General features: G+C 36.6%; 2 protein-coding genes across 4 annotated transcripts in view; one reads left to right on the forward strand and one right to left on the reverse strand.

Annotated features, from left to right (window-relative positions):
- Nucleotides 1-4,505: 4,505 nt before the first annotated feature.
- Nucleotides 4,506-10,232, reverse strand: ZIC1 (Zic family member 1). The gene is made up of 3 exons (XM_040349101.1): nt 8,954-10,232; nt 7,255-7,418; nt 4,506-5,405 (listed from the first exon to the last, which is right to left on the reverse strand). The coding sequence occupies exons 1-3, from the start codon at nt 9,903-9,905 to the stop codon at nt 5,208-5,210; spliced, it is 1,314 nt and encodes a 437-aa protein (XP_040205035.1). The 5' UTR covers nt 9,906-10,232; the 3' UTR covers nt 4,506-5,207.
- Nucleotides 10,233-10,493: 261 nt separating this feature from the next.
- Nucleotides 10,494-17,789, forward strand: part of LOC120936615 (zinc finger protein ZIC 4-like) — a 21,492-nt gene continuing 14,196 nt past the window's right edge. For 2 of the 3 annotated variants that reach the window (XM_040349098.1, XM_040349097.1), the window contains exons 1-2: nt 10,494-10,748; nt 14,300-14,422. The gene's annotated coding sequence lies outside the window, so the exon portion shown is untranslated. The remainder of the gene's footprint in view (nt 10,749-14,299; nt 14,423-17,789) is intronic. The other variant, XM_040349099.1, reaches the window with a different exon arrangement.

Raw genomic sequence — 17,789 nt, forward strand, 5'->3', positions numbered from 1 at the left:
CTGGAAGGCACAAGTCATGTAGGCTATCAAGTATTATGTTGAAATGGCATGAAGTGTCAGACTACTATTGTCATCTGAGCTGCAATCCGTCCAGACTCCACAGCACCGAATTTCGCCTTGAGATGGCCATACAATGTTTCTTGGGCAGAGCTTGGTAGAGACAGACTGAAGATGATGGGGATGATCATACATATTCATAAACACGTGGAGTTATGGTAGCAGATGTCTTCACAGGCGCATGCGCAGCATAAATCGGCTCTGAGATCCCACTGAGTGCAATCCTCATTCAGACAGTGTAGGGGTGAGATGCCACTGATATGTCTAATAAGTGTGCTTATAGATATCTAAATATGAGTCCTGTAAGTCTAGTCGGAACCCTACAGCCCTTATTACATAAGAATCCTGCACACAAGCAAGGTACCCTACCACTAGACACATAGGCCTAGCCTGTAGTAAGCTACATCAGTCCAGTTCTGAAGCAGTTTTCCCTGGGAAAATGTATTTATTTTTTAGTAACACATATATACTCCTCTATATATTTCCTAAATCAGGGAACGATCGTATAATAGGCTGCCGTGTCCTTAAAATATAAATATGCGTGGATACAACTAAGCGGATATCCAATCCAAACTCCCTTTGTGTATGCAGAAAACAATTCGTCGTTAAACAACTGTTAGGACACAATTATATATCATAGCATCGAGTCATAGATCAGCTATTTTTCTATATTCCTCTATAGAAGATGAGAGTGATCCTGAAGAATAAACAGATCGATAGATAGATAGATAGATAGATAGATAGATAGATAGATAGATAGATAGATAGATAGATAGATAGATAGATAGATAGATAGATAGATAGATAGATAGATAGAGAATCAGGTTAAATAATAAATAAATAAATATATATATATAATTATTTTTTAAGAATAGATAGATAGATAGAATGGAATAAGGCTAAATAATAAATAGATACATACATAAAGAAATACAAGGGGTAGATAGATAGATAGATAGATAGATAGATAGATAGATAGATAGATAGATAGATAGATAGATAGATAGAATAGAATAAGGCTACATAATAAATAGATACATGCATACATACATACATACATAAAGAAATACAAGGGATAGATAGATAGATAGATAGATAGATAGATAGATAGATAGATAGATAGATAGATAGATAGATAGATAGATAGATAGATAGATAGATAGATATGCCTGCTTAATTTTCTAGTTTCATAAACCACAGAATAAAACAGTCATTTTACCTACTAAAAAGAACATTACTATACCAAAAATACTAGAAGGGAAAAATATATTAAGCAGGAACAACAGTACACTACGGCCACTGAAGCAAGCCATTTGTAGCACAATCTTCGCTTCCTGCTAAATAGAGTTGAACAACATATTTCACTGATAACATTCATGTATTTCAAAACCTAATAGCCCATGAAGTAAAGTATGAAATATACATCTCAAGAAGCAGACATTAAAGGTAGGCACAAAGTAATAGACTACATTTAAGTTAAAAAGGCCATTTCCTCTAACCTCCATCATTAATATCGGTCTGAGAGATACAGTATATGCCAGACAGCATAAAATGGTAATGTTTCTAGCTAATTAGATCACAGGATGACTGATAATTCACGTCCAGCATGCAATAGACAGTCTTGGGGTGGCAATGAACCGGGTACAGTGCCAAAAAGGGCGATTGCACTGTATTCTATCTATCCATCTATCTATCTATAACATATGTCAATTATCTGCCTTATAATTATATACCTGTCTATTTATTTATTTAATTATCTATCTATCTATCTATCTATCTATCTATCTATCTATCTATCTATCTATCTATCTATCTATCTATCTATCTTTCTTTCTATCTAAAGAGCTATATATTCTTTCTTTACCTGTCTCCCCCTTGTTATAATCTATCTATCTCTGTATATCATCTCTCAATTATCTTTCTATCTGTCTGTCTGGTTATCTATCTATCTATCTATCTATCTATCTATCTATCTATCTATCTATCTATCTATCTATCTATCTATCTTTTCTTTCTCCTCTCCGTTTGCCTCCTCTTTCTTTATCTCTTTATTCTCTTATTTCTGTCGGCCGGTCTGTTGTTTAGCTATATAGATCTAAACTTTTTTTTATCACCTATCAATAAGCAGCCAGATATCTACTGTATTATCCCCCCCCCCCCCATTCTATCTCCCCTCTCTTTTTCTCTCCCCCTTCCTCTCCCTCTTCTATCTCTCTCTCCCCTCTTTCTCCTATCTCGCTCTCCCCTCTCTCTCTCCCCCCTCTCTCTCTCTCCCCTCTTTCTCCTATCTCGCTCTCCCCCTCTCTCTCTCCTCTTTCTCCTATCTCGCTCTCCCCTCTCTCTCTCCCCCTCTCTCTCTCTCCCCTCTTTCTCCTATCTCGCTCTCCCCTCTCTCTCTCTCTCCCTCCCCTCTATCTCCCCCTCTTTCTCTCTCCCCCTCTCTCTCTCCCCCCTCTCTCTCTCTCTCCTCTCTCTCTCTCATTCCCCCTCTCTCTTTCCTTTCTAGCAGCCTATCTTTGTATCTAGGTAACGGAATATTTACTCCTAATATTATCTATATATATAAATATATATATTTTTTTTACACTCTGTCGATGTTGGCAAACACGTGATCACCTATCAAACACCATTTTACAACCTCAGACAATATGTAATACAGGACAACTCACAATAAGCATTCTTACTGGTCCTCTACTTCTCAATTGCTCATCAAAGTCTAGTCATTCACAAAGACCCTGGCCTAGGTGACATTATCTAAATGGATGGGACCACTACATAACAATTGTGATGTAAGCACAGCTTTGACCTAGCATTATGAACTGGAAGAACTGAGCATACACTGCCACGCATTGTTCCTAAAAACAAGGTGGCGCTGTTCCCCTCTGCAGCAATGACTCCATGCATCCTCCTCTGGGCTGCTTCGCCCTGGAAAATATGACTTGAGCTTTTTTTTTTCCCTCTCCTTGAGGGCAGTAAAACGGATTCTTGTGCTGGAATGTCAATAATTCTCTTAAGCAGTTATCAGAAAACAAGTTCATAATTCATCAAAGTGTTAACTCAGTCTAGAGAGACAGAGAGGCCCATTAGAAAGCTTGCACTTCCATCCGTAATGGTGCAAGGGGAGCTGCACACAAGGCCATATGAATGATCCTTGCTGTGCCTGTTCCCTTAGAACTTGAAAAAACTTCCATACATAACAAGAAGAGTAGGTGTCAGGATCTGTTTAATAGGACTACAGAGTGCTGCCTACAAGCTGGGACAATAGGCACCTCTCCCCAGCAAGCCTGGCTAAGTTAAAGCATAGCATCATATAGCTTCCAAAAAATCTATCAAACTACAACAAAAGAGGATCTGATTTCCAGAAAAGGCGTTCTGAAACACTCATTAAGCACAAGCCATTTACATTTTTTATATTGCCTCCTCATTTACAAATGTACTGTATCATCGCCAGTCAACGGAACGAATTTCTTAAGGAAATTAGGAATAAATAAAAGACAGATAATCAACTTACATACAATTATTGTGTCTTGCTTTTTATCTTTTTTTTTTTTTTTTTAATAAGCAAGGAAAGCTCTATAATGATAACAGCATCCCAAGTAATTGATATAGATAAAAATCAGTACTAGAGGCAGCCAAAAAAAAAAAAAAAGTGCTGCTGGACTTGAACTAAACCTGAACTAGCTTTAATGGGCAATAAAGTGCATTGAAAATAGGTTAAATGCAATATTGGGGGTAGTGATTTACAACAATCACACAACATTATGGGAGGAGGAAAAATATTCAATTTGTAGTACTATAAATTACATCGCAATTTCAGTGACTAATATAATATAGTTAAAACTGTCTCAGAATTTGTCTTGTACTAAGGGCATCCTTTGAATTGTATAAGGCCATGGCATAAAGCAAGATAACTGAGAATTTACATAGCAAACGTCATAAGTGCTATTTACCCAATGTAGTAACCTCACTAGGGGACCTAAATGAATCTATATATAGAAGATTACAAAAAAATAATAATACTTGTCTAGTACTTACAGCTAGCAATCTAAAGTTGAAAGGGGGGGGGGGGTCGTTAATCAAATAAGGATCCCTACCACAATATACTAAGATTTTCATAGTCTTTAATCATGTGCGAAATATTACCAAATAATATAATAGAACTAAAAATTGACATACGAATGAATCTAGCCATAAATATTGAATGTTGTGTCACCATGTAGAAGCGGAGCTTTTATATATATATATATATATATATATATATATATATATATATATATATATATATATATATATATATATATATATATATATATATATATATATATATATATATGGATATATATATATATATAGATATATATATATATATATAGATATATATAGATAAATATAAAACTGATCATACATTAGGTCACTTTATGCCAAAAGCAATGGACAGATATTATAGATTTGTTTTTTGTATATTTTAATATCACTTTACATAAACAAAATGTAACAGATTGACACATAAAGAGATCCAGGCTTGCACTGTACCAATTAATTGACATGACGTGTAACAAGATATCACTGCACTAAAAAACCGGACTGGACTTTGGGACGAAGAGCTTGCACTTTATACAGGGGAAAAAAAGCACACTGAAACCAGTAAATAGTCTGTTATGTGAACGCTTAGACTGGAAGGGTACAATGTATTTCACATTTGGGTACACATTTACTAGAACATTCTTGCCATCCATGGAAAAAAAAAAGAGCTTGCTTCCTTTCCCTCTGCACCCCACCCCAAAAAAACACATATATGCAGTGATCACAATTCCACATACCCCTTTCGCTTGTAATATAGCTATTTACAAAATCAACAGTACATTTTTTTTCAACTAATACTTCTGTATTTACAAAAAAAGGCCGCCTGAAAAGACATGCAGATTGAGACCTCTAATTAGTGGTTCATTAAACCCTACACGGTTGGCATTTGGCCTGGCAAACTCTTCTCATGCACTCTACAATCCCCTTTATAATTTTTTTTTCTACCAAGCCTGAAGAAAATAGCAAAAAGGGTCTCATTCTTCATTGTTATTCCGTCCCGGCAGCTTTAGGATTAGATTCGAAGTGTTCATTAATCTCTGGAAGTCTTTTTTTTTTTAAATATGTGTTTAAACGTACCATTCGTTAAAATTTGATGAGAGCGTGCTGTGACTGGACGTGTGATGTACTGCTGAGGAGGAAGGGGATAAGGAACTTGTGGTCTGGTTTTCTGAAGTAGGAGACACGATTGTTGGGGGCGTCGAAGATTCATAGCCTGAGCTGGCTGCTGGAGAAGGTTGGGACCCCTGGGAAGTTGATTCGTGGACCTATAGAAAGAAAAAAAAATGAATCAGACACATAGCAATCAACCAGATTCCTTAAAAGATCTACATTTAACAGGACAAAGAGAGTTAAAAAACTGAAAAAAGACATCCAAAAAATAGTCCATCTAGTTCAACCAATAGAGAAGAAAAAGAATGAATATGTAGAAAAACCTCTATAATTAAATAAATAGCCCTCATAATAATAATAATAATAAAAAACTCCATATTAAAAAAATGGAAATCCTCCATCATAGATAAAAAAGAAAACTCCATAATAAACCGAAACCCCAGTTATAGAAATCCACCAAAATAATCAAAAAAGAAAACTTCATAATAAACAGAAAACCCAGTTATAGAAATCGACCATAATAAACAAAAAAGAGAAACCCCATAATAAATAGAAAACACCAGTTAGAGAAATCCTCCATACAAAACAAAAAAGAAAACTCCATAATAAACAGACAACCCCATAATATCTCCATACTAAATTGAAAACCTCCACAATAAACATACCCCACCCCCCATATTAAATAGAAAAGCCTCCATAATAAACATACCCCCCTCCTCCTCATAATAAATTGAAAACCTCCATAATGAAAGGACAACCCCCATAAGCTTCATAATAAAAAATAGAAAAGCTTCACAATAAATCGACAACCCCCCTTACACCTCAATAAAAAAAAGAGACAAGCCCCCCCCCCCCCCCCAATAGGCAGAAATCCTCTAGAATAAATAGCCAACCGTCATAATGAACAGAGAACCCTCATAATAAATAGACAACAGAAACATCTATAAAAATAGACAAACTCTCACTAATAAGCAGTAAACCTCTATTATAAATAGACACCCAATCCCCCCCCCCCCCCCACACACACACACTAAACAGAAAAAACTCAACAATAAATAGACCCCACTAATAAGCAGAATTCCTCTATAATAAATAGACCCCCCCCTCCTCACTAGACATAAAACTCTATAATAAATATACAACCCCGCCCTCAATAAATTGGGGGAAAATAACATAATAAACAAAAAGCCTCTATAATAGATAGGCAACCCCCATAATAAATAGGAACAACTCTATAATAAATAGACAACCCCTGTAATACATAGAAATACGTCTATAATAAGCAGATAACCCCCATTATAAATAGAAACAACTCTATAATAAATAGACAACCACTGTAATAAATAGAAAGAAGTCTATCATAAACAGATAACCCCCATTATAAATAGGAACAACTCTATAAAAAAAATAGACAACCCCTGTAATAAATAGAAAGAAGTCTATAATAAACAGATAACTCCCATAATAAATAGGAACAACTCTATAATAAATAGACAACCCCTGTAATAAATAGAAAGAAGTCTATAATAACAGATAACCCCCATTATAAAAAAAAAAAACTGATGACTGATCTTTTGGGGTTCCTTTAGGATCCCTTATTTCTTATTTCAGTAAGATCACAATGGAATACAAGAGATTGGAGACGGTCTGTCATATCAGAAAAGCTTTTTTGTGGCTTGCACAGTGGTTTGCCTACACAAAAGGAGGCTTCATCCAGTGCTGAAAACCTGGACAGTGGGAACTGGGATGCCAAACTCTCCCTGTAGCTTGGATAGTAAAATAAACAAGGCGAGAACCCAACTTTACTACTTGAGAATTTGGGTATATTTTGGTGGCTAAAGAAAACCTTGTTTGGGGATGTGGTGGCATACAGACAATTGTAGTCAACCAGCTTGGCACAGTGATGATAGAAGACGTTAGCCACAATCATAAAGATCACTATAGTTCTAAGACGAAGCACAAGCCTCTCTGCTCTGTCTATGGCATGGAGAGATGTTAAGTTACCTTCATGTGTTTTCTGAGGGAGCTCGGGTGGGTGTAGGACTTGTCACACATTTTACACAGATAGGGCTTGTCTGAAGTGTGGACGTGCATGTGTTTTTTACGGTCGCTGCTATTTGCAAATCGTCTGTCACAGCCTTCAAACTCACACTTAAAGGGCTTCTCACCTAATGCATAAAAACAAAGCAAAAAGATACATACATCACAATCTGTGTCTGCTTTAAATATTCCAACACATAGTAAAGACTGGGAAATGCAACTAGAACATTTCTTTGTATTTAAAAAAAAAAAAACATATCTATGCAGTTATTTATATAAGCATATTTGCTTCAATTATTATAATATTTATGTATATATGTATTTGTCATCAATCACTCCAAGATCGCTCTATAGAAAAATAAACATGTCACAATTGTATCAGTCGTATGGATTGCATATTTATTTTCAATTCATCAGACTTATATTAAACGTGAATGTTTTAAAAGGATAAAAAAGTATTAAGAGAATTATAAAAACAAATGACTAAAACAAACAAAAAAAAAGATACACAACTAACCCCCCCCCCCTCCTTACACACAGACACAATAACACACAACCTCTGTCAAACCCCCAGATTTCCCCCAGACTTCGGTAGCATTGTTTTGATTGATGGCACGATCCCCTAACTCGATTTTTTAACAAATATTTGTCAATTCCGAGTGAAAATTGGATAATTGAATATTTAGCACAATTTTCCGCTGTAATACAATTAAGGTTATCCACCTCTCAGGCAGATTTGACAAGCAGACAAGTATATATATATATATATATATATATATATATATATATATATATATATATATATATATATATATATATATATATATATATATATATATATAATTATTACTTATTTATTTTCTGCTAGAAGAGCATCTAGAAATAAAATCACGATGGGAAAAATAATAATATTTCTAGGCAGCTCAACTAGAGAAAAAAATGGATATAGCAAATTGTGCTGGAGCATATTCAAATTAGAGTAATGCATGGAGCCTAACACAAATTAAAAACGATATAGATAGATAGATAGATAGATAGATAGATAGATAGATAGATAGATAGATAGATAGATAGATAGATAGATAGATAGATAGATCACAAAGAAAAAATGTTGGCATTCATTGAGTGTTGCCATTATAAACAACACAAACAAGTAAAATGAAAATAATATAGCGGTAGTTATAATGAAATAATTATATTGCTATAGTCATGGTTATAATAAAATGTAAAATAAAAACAAATCTAATAATATAGTGGTAGTGAAAATAAATTAATAATAATATAGTGATAGTTATAAAAAATATATATTGGTGGCAATAATAAAATAAGTAATATAGTGGTAGTTATAATGGAAAAAAAATATTATAGTGGTAGTAATAATAAGATAAAAAAAATAATATAGTTGTAGTTATAATTCAAAAGAATGTTATGGTGGTAAGAATAGTAAGATCCAAATAATAATAATATAATTGTAGTTATAATACAAAATAATATTATAGTGGTAGGAATAATAAGATGCAAATGATAATATAGTGGTAGTTATAATACAAAATAATATTATAGTTGTAGGAATAACAATATAGTGATAGTTAGAATAATAATACATTGATAGTAATAAAAAAAAAGTAGGAGTTTTGGTGGGGATGAAATAAAAAGTGGGTACCTGTGTGAGTCCTTTTGTGGATTTTCAGGTTTTCTGACCTGGCAAAGACTTTCCCACAGCCAGGGAAGGGGCATGGGAAGGGTTTTTCCCCTGTGTGGACTCTGATGTGGTTGACCAGTTTGTATTTGGCTTTGAAAGGCTTGCCTTCTCTGGCACACTCTTCCCAGAAGCAGATATGATTGGATTGCTCGGGTCCTCCAACGTGCTCCACTGTGACATGGGTGACCAGCTCGTGCATGGTGCTGAAAGTTTTGTTGCACGACTTTTTAGGGTTGGACAGTTGCTCGGGCTCAATCCACTTACAGATGAGTTCTTGCTTGATGGGTTGCCTCATGTATCTGAAGAAGGCCCCTGCTCCATGGTGGGCAGCCATGTTCATGTTCATAGGGCCATAGCCATGGAGTTGGGTGGAGGCGTAGTGTTCGGACCTGGGGCTGGTGACTTGTCCATACTGGTCGGGTCGTCCATACATGTCCCCGGAGAAGCCAAGCCTCATCTGCCCGTTCACCACGTTGGGTGAGCCGTGCCCTGCCGCTTGCTCGTGCAGCCCCGGGAAGATAAGGTGTCCGGTGGCGTCGGTGTGTCCGTGCGGTCCTCCGAACCCCCCCGCCGAAGCGAAGAGGCTGTGCTGGGCGCTGGTGGCTTCCCCGAAGCCCCGGTTTCGGAATAGAAAGTCCCGGGTGGAGTTGAAGGCGGCACTGGAGTAAGAGCTGACATGACCAGGGTGGTGGTGGTGGCCCAGAGCGGCGGCGGCATAGCCCGGAGCCTGAGAAGTGAAAGCAGTCTGCTCATGCCCGCCGGGGTTGATCTTGAAGGCGCCCATCCCGTCGGCGAACGGGTTGATGCCCAAGCCCACCTCTCGCTCCGTCACGTCTCCGCTGGAATGGTGTCGGGAAGAGCCGAACGTGGTGACCCCTATGGCTGGGTATTGGGGTCCGGCGTCCAGGAGCATGGTGATCGCTTAGTGTAGAAGACAAACAAGAGGGCCAACACACAGGAGGACACCGATCTAGATCTTCTCCTCCTTCACATGGGCGACCAAGATCTCAGCCCAACTTGTCACGATGGGATCTTTGCATGGGAATGTTGTTGTGGGAAAGGCACTTTTTCTTTGCACTCCTTTCCTCCTCTCCTCTTTTTTTTTTCTCTCCTTTTTTTTCCTGCACAATATTGTCTTTTTGCGGTTTATCTTCCTGGGGAGAAACTTTCACCTCCTCAGCCGGGCGTTGAGCTGGAGACTGATAGCGGCAATCATTCCTGCAGATAAATGAATTGAAAGGACGACTCGTTCCCCCCCTGATGAATGGGAGGAGGGGGCGGAGTCACGTGCGGATGGACGTCAGCGCCCATTGGTCCTGTCCCTCTCCCCCCATCACCCCTACCTCTCCAACTAAGGACTCCCAGAGTCCCAGACGCCTCCTGATTGGCCGCCTCCACTCATCAATCCCAGGTATTGTAAGGGAGGCTGACACCGCTTGATGACAAACAATGTTTTTAGGAGTAGCAACTTTTCTTTTTTTTTTTCCTCCCTGCCCAAATTCTACAGGAGGGGAAAAAAAATTCTTCCAAGACCCCCTTTACTTCATTTCTCCACATCTTATTCTTGCTGTTTTCATCCTAGACCGACACTCCCTTTAATTTTCACAATATTGCCTCCTGTCCTGAGATTCCTTCTCACCTAGCCAACCTCCATATACGAGTATGCTCACAATTTCCATGGAGGTGAATTTTCTGGATTTCATTTCCATGTCTTGCCATTTTTCAATGCTTGTATTCTGTACCCATCACAACACAGGTGGGTGAGAACCTTGTTTTTTTTTTTGTGTTTATTTATTTGTGATTATTTTTTATTTTGCCATTATTTATTTTTTTCTGTCGGTTTATTCGGTTTAGTTTTGCCTCCTCCCTTTTTTTATGTAAGTTTTGGATTATATATCTTTTTTTTTTTTTGTCCTCTCTTTTTTTGCGATTGGAAGTGGAGCAGTGTAAATTTCCTGACCTTTTTCTTTCTTTTTTTTTTTAGTTCACAAATCAGTCACCCTTGTCAGAATTATTGAAATTTCCCCAACTAGCCACACCAGGACGGTGGAAGCAGCATTGGCTGCCTTTGTTAGTGACCAGGTTTTTGATCGCCAAAGAAAATGTACTTACCTTCAGATGAGTGAGCAGGAAAAGGACTAACACTCCCTTTGATTTGCTCTGGAAAATACAGACCTTTGCATTCAGTGCAAACATACAACACTTGCTTGTTTTCCTGCAGCAAAGCTCGATTAACCTGTCTATGACCATATATTCTCTTTGTCTGGTGTACAAAAGCAACCATGACCATATATTAAAGTGTTTTTTTTTCAATGGTGTGAATATGTGACTTTGCATTAGCCCAGACTAGGCTGGAAAGTAGGCTTGGAGGCTGCCATAGGCATCGCTGCTTCCAGTGCCCCTAGTAGACTTTCCTCTGACTATAAACGACTGACCCTGGTAGTACTTTTTATCTGACTCTTGCAGAAAACCCCTAAAGACTTTCTATCTGAATATTGTAGAAATTAGTAGAATTTCCCATGCACTACTTTTTTCTAAAAATTGTAGAACGTCCCTAAGGAATATCCTTTGTAGTATGTATTCTGAATATTGTAGAATGTCCCTGGCAGCCCTTTTTATCTAAACACTGCAGAATATCTATTGCAGTATCTTTTATCTGATTATTGATAAATATCCCTGGCACAACTTTGTATCTGAATATTGCAGAATGTCAGACATTTTTATTTAGACATTGCAGAATATCACTTGTAGAACCCTTATCGTAGAATGTCCCAGGCTGTAGACTTCAGTTTGACTCTGGAAAAATGTCCCTGGTGGAACTTTTTACCAGAATTTTGCAGAATTTCCCCATGCAGGGCCCTTTACCTGGCTATTGTAGTATGTCCCTGGAATTACTTGGTTATTGTATTTGACAGTATTTGACAATTGCAGAGTGGCAGGACTCTTTATCTGACCAATGTAGAGTATCCCTGGCAAGACTTTGTATCTGAATATTGTTGAGTGTCCCTGGCAGCACTCTTTATCTAAATATTGAAGAGTGTCCCTGGCAGCACTCTTTATCTAAATATTGAAGAGTGTCTCTGGCAGTACTCTTTATTTGACTATGGTAGAATGTCCCTGGCAGGACGTTTTATCTAATAATTGTAGAATGGCCATGGCAGGGCTCTTTATCAGACTAATGTAGAGTATGCCTGGCAGGACTTTTTAAAATGTAAAATGTCCCTGGCAGCACTTTGTATTTGAGCATTGCAGAATGTCCCTAGCCTTTTATTTATGCAGCCATTCTTCCCTCCTCTGCATATTCATTAGCTGTAATTATTTTCTAGTAATAGAAGCCTAAAAAAAGCTGAAGCAGGATCGGAATCATTCCATTTAGCCTTTGTTAGCTGCCTCAATGAATCCTTGCAGCAGCAGAATCCAAACTCCAAACTCTCACTCCTCATTCACAAAGAAACTTTAGGCCGTCTTTTCAAAAGGAATACTTTGTAAACAGTGCAGGGCAGGTAGCACTTTAATTAAAATAGAAATGGTCTCACTTAACATATCCTATTCATAAAAGCCAGTGATGAGAAGCCACATTCCAGGGTGGTGGAGATCAGCATTCCTGCTCATTGGATATTCTGCCTGCCATACCGGGATGGTGATAGAGAACGGAACACACCATGTACACATCGCATCCTGGACTGGTAGTGGGTACACTGCCAGGGGAATGGGGTGGCACACTCACAGTCTCCTTATTATATATATATATTGCATACAAACAATCATTCACATATATATGTATATACCTATAATACACACACATTGTAGACAAGCAAACAATCGTTTACATATATATCTAAAGGTACATAAAACACACACACATATGTATACACATGCAAATAGGCGATCACACAAATTACAAATATATATATATATATATATATATATATATATATATATATATATATATATATATATATATATATATATATATAGGTCCATAAATATATATATATATATATATATATATATATATATATATATATATAGGTCCATAAATATATATATATATATATATATATATATATATATATATATATATATATATATATATATATATATATATATATATATATATATATGTGTGTGTGTGTAAGGGTCCATAAAATAACACACGCCCACATATATATCTGTACACATGCAAACGATCATTCACATATGTAAATGCCCATAATACACACACACATATGTGTAGACATGCTAACAACTGTTCGCATATAGATCTAGGTATATATAAGGTACATAAAACACACAGACAGACACACATATATGTATATGTGTATATGCAAACAGGCATTCACATAGATAGGTAAAGATCCACAAACACACACACACGTATATATATGTATACACATGCAACAAGACATATATATATATATATACCCATAAAACACACAGATATGTATACACATGCAAACCAGTCATTTACATATATATGTAAAGGTCCATAATACCTGTATACACAGAAATATGTATACACGTACAAACAATCATTCATATATATATATATATATATATATATATATATATATATATATATATATATATATATACATACAAACAGGCATTCACATATATTTGGTCCATGGCGCACACACACATACATGTATACAAATAACAGTAGTTCAGGGCAATCGTTCACACGCATGTATGTATACACATGCAAACAGTCATTTACATATGTATGTAAATGTCTATCTATACAGACACACGTGTATACAAATGCAAACACTAATTTACATACATATATTTATACATATGCAGTTTCTCTCTCTCTCTCTCTCTCTCTCTCTCTCTCTCTCTCTCTCTCTCTCTCTCTATATATATATATATATATATATATACCCACATGTGTGTGTCTCCCTAATGCCCACACACATATGTACACGCATGCAGACAGTTATCCACCTATATGTGTGATATGTGTACACATGTGCACAGTCACCCCCATACATATGAGTGCTCATAGTACTATTGACATCCAAGCAGATGTCCACATGTACATCCCCTGATTGATCAGGAGAGGTGTGGAGCTCCATTACAATGCAGGCCAGTTAATGGATATTTAGGGAATGTGTCTAAACTTACAGGAGAGAGGAAAATAAAGTTGCAGAAGTTATGAAGTGGGATTTGCGGCGCTCTCTGCAGGGAAGGAGAGCTGTGCTAGTTCAAAGCCACATGCACCAACGTGACAATATAAGCCATTAAAATATCATCCTGACGGCTCATTTCTGCCTCATCATGATTTCTCCTAACTGATTTCAGAAAGCCAGAACAGGAAGAAATGAAGGATGACAGCATGGAGGAGCAGCAAAGGGTGCTGGGGTCACCCCTCAAGTCCTGGGAAGAGCTGAAGGCCATTTGGCAACAGGTGGAGGTGTAGGCACGGTAAGACATGCTGGGGGCAAGCAGTGGTGAGACCAGCTCTCTGTACATAGCCTAGCCCTGACCAGCCCCATTTCCATCCCCTCTTATGTAGATGGGCCAGCCATTACAGATAGCCTTTCACATGGATTGTTTGTTCAGAAAATCTTTTGTGTCAGCCTTTAATAGCAATAATCAGTAGGAAAAAGAATATCCAAGGTGAGAATAGGTTAGGTGGCTCTATTTCCATGCCAATGGGATGTGGGAATGGGAAGAACAAGCTTCCGTTACAGCTTTGAAAAGATTCCCTCATCTTAGCATTGCCTGGGGATGGAAAATTAGGATGGAGGGGAGAAGAAAAAAAAAAGGAATCAATTCATTGGCTTTTATATTTAATTACCAGCTCCATTGTCCGCACTGATTAATACGTTTTACACTTGTTTGCTGAGTTTCCAAAGTCTATATATGATGCATTGACACAAGGGTTCTCTTCCATCTCCACCTATGGGGGATGACAAGATACATGATTTCATGTATTTATGGAGGGCAAACAGGTCACATCCAGCTAGACAGATACTGGTGAAGGCAAGGAGAGCTGCAAAGGAGCTTATCAGATTTAATTAAGTCTGCGATTGTTTTATTCTCCATAATGGGGGAGGATCTGATTGTTCTCCGCTCTAATGCGAAATAATGCCAAATTAGCAGATACATTTGGGTTTGCAATCTTTTTTTTGGGCAAAGCACAAGCAAGATGATGATGAGTGCCAAGAAGTGCGAAGTTAATGATCTCTGAAATCTAGACTTGTGCCTTTTGTTTTTAAAGAGACACGCTGAACATAGGCCCTTTTTTATTATTATTATTTGTATTTTCTGTTGCTGGAAATGCAGTTACTGCCTCGAGATAGTGTTGAAGGATCCATCTATTGAAGTCACCGACTTTCGAAATGCCTTAGAGTTTGACCCCTGACCCCAGACCAACCACATGTGCACATGGTGAGTCCAGAGGATGGAGAAGTAAAGAAGAAAAGCTAGGAAGCGTTTTGATTTCAGTGTCCAGTGAATAGAGAGATGCTTTATGTACAGTCATAGGACAGAAGGTTTGCCCCATCATTAGCCTGTCTTCACACTTACATATGGACCTGCCTTGTCTGACCAAACATTGCCACAAGTTTATCCAGGTGCTGTTATATGAGACACGTCCAAAAGTGTCAACAGCAGCAACTTGTTCCCTATAAGAACACTTTTCCATTCATTTACTTCGCATTGATGTCTTTTGAAGTCCGAAAAAAAGTACAGTACTATATATATGTATAGATAGCTGCTAGGCACATATGGTTAGGTATGCCTTTTTTTCTGTCTGTCTTTCTTTTTCTTTCTTCATCTTTTATATATAGATAGCTGCTAGGCACATATGGTTAGGTATGTCTTTCTTTCTTTCTTTCTTTCTTTCTTTCTTTCTTTCTTTCTTTCTTTCTTTCTTTCTTTCTTTCTTTCTTTCTTTCTCTTTTATATATAGATAACTGCTAGGCACATATGGTTAGGTATGTCTTTCTTTCTTTCTCTTTTATATATAGATAGCTGCTAGGCACATATGGTTAGGTATGTCTTTCTTTCTTTCTTTTTTCCTGGCTGTCTTTCTTTCTCTCTCTTTTATATATAGATAGCTGCTAGGCACATATGGTTAGGTATGTCTTTCTTTCTTTCTTTCTTTCTTTCTTTCTTTCTTTCTTTCTTTCTTTCTTTCTTTCTTTCTTTCTTTCTTTCTTTCTTTCTTTCTCCTTTATATATAGATAGCTGCTAGGCACATATGGTTAGGTATGTCTTTCTTTCTTTCTTTCTTTCTTTCTTTCTTTATTTCTTTCTTTCTTTCTTTCTTTCTTTCTTTCTTTCTTTCTATCTTTCTTTCTTTCTGTCTTTCTTTCTCTCTCTTTTATATATAGATAGCTGCTATACACATATGGTTAGGTATGTCTTTCTTTCTTTCTTTCTTTCTGTCTTTCTTTCTCTTTTATATATAGATAGCTGCTATGGCACTTATGGTTAGGTATGTGTTGTATTATTTTTCTTTCTTTCTTTTTCTTTCTTTCTTTCTTTCTTTCTTTCTTTCTTTCTTTCTTTCTTTCTTTCTTTCTTTCTTTCTTTCTTTCTTTCTTTCTTTCTTTCTTTCTTTCTTTCCTTCTTTCTTTCTTTCTTTCTTTCTTTTTTCTTTCTTTCCTTCTCTCTCTATCTCTTGTTTTACTTCCCTTAATCTCATATTCCCAAAACTTCTGTAAAGGAAATAGCCTACATCGTCAATTCCCAGTTCTATGACCCGTTCTCGCTCTATTCACGCCGAAGAATATTTCAAACATATGTAGACCAAATGATGCGTTTTAGAATTGGACACAAAGCACAGCGCAAGTTCAACTCTACAAAATGCAAGTTGACAACAAATGCTCCATTTAAGACGAAGCACAAATATTGCTACTGGAAATTGAACTGGCATATGGACATATAGTATTATCAGTAGTATTATTATTTATAGCCTTATATTACATGGGATAGGTTTTCATTTTTAGACTTGATGACATTTACACTATTAATTATGTGAATGTTGACTTCAATTATCCAATCATGTGCAGGTAAAGGAAGCGAAGAGAAATATGCTTTACATATGATTGGCTAATTAAAGTGAAATTACATAATTTATTGTGTAAACATTCTCACCTTTAGTAAATTAGCCTCTATACGTGGAGTTTTCCTTAGTATGTTTTCTTTAGGCCCATCCCTTTGCCTTTACTATACAGTTGGGAACATGTATAAATATAAATCAAATCTATCTATCTGTCTGTCTGTCTGTCTGTCCGTCCGTCCGTCCGTCTATCTATCTATCTATCTATCTATCTATCTATCTATCTATCTATCTATCTATCTATCTATCTATCTATCTATCTATCTATCGATGGATCTATCTGTCTATCTGTCTATCAATCTATTGATCTATCCATCTATATATTATAGGCAAAGGGATGGAAGAGATAGAGAGAGAGAAAGATACATATAGATTTGCACATCAGTGGCATGACTTGTGTGGTATATCTGTGTTTCCTATCTGATACACACAAAAGTTATATTCTATCAGAGATATGAGTGTGGAGCATATTAATTTAATACCAGCGAGGAATACATGGATTCTTTGGCTTGTGTGTGTGCATTTGATATCCTATATATAAACTGTGCATATCAGCAATATGAATACAGTGAATTTTTTTTATATCAATGCAACTGTCTTTGATGGTGTGTGCATTTGATATCCTATATACAGCATTAGCATATGAGCAATATGGATACAGTGCAAATTGGGTTAATGAAAATGTAGAATGTATGTCTTTTAGGGTGTGTGTGTATTTGA

Source organism: Rana temporaria, chromosome 4, assembly GCF_905171775.1.
Source record: "Rana temporaria chromosome 4, aRanTem1.1, whole genome shotgun sequence".
In the NCBI taxonomy this organism is placed as follows: Eukaryota; Metazoa; Chordata; class Amphibia; order Anura; family Ranidae; genus Rana; species Rana temporaria.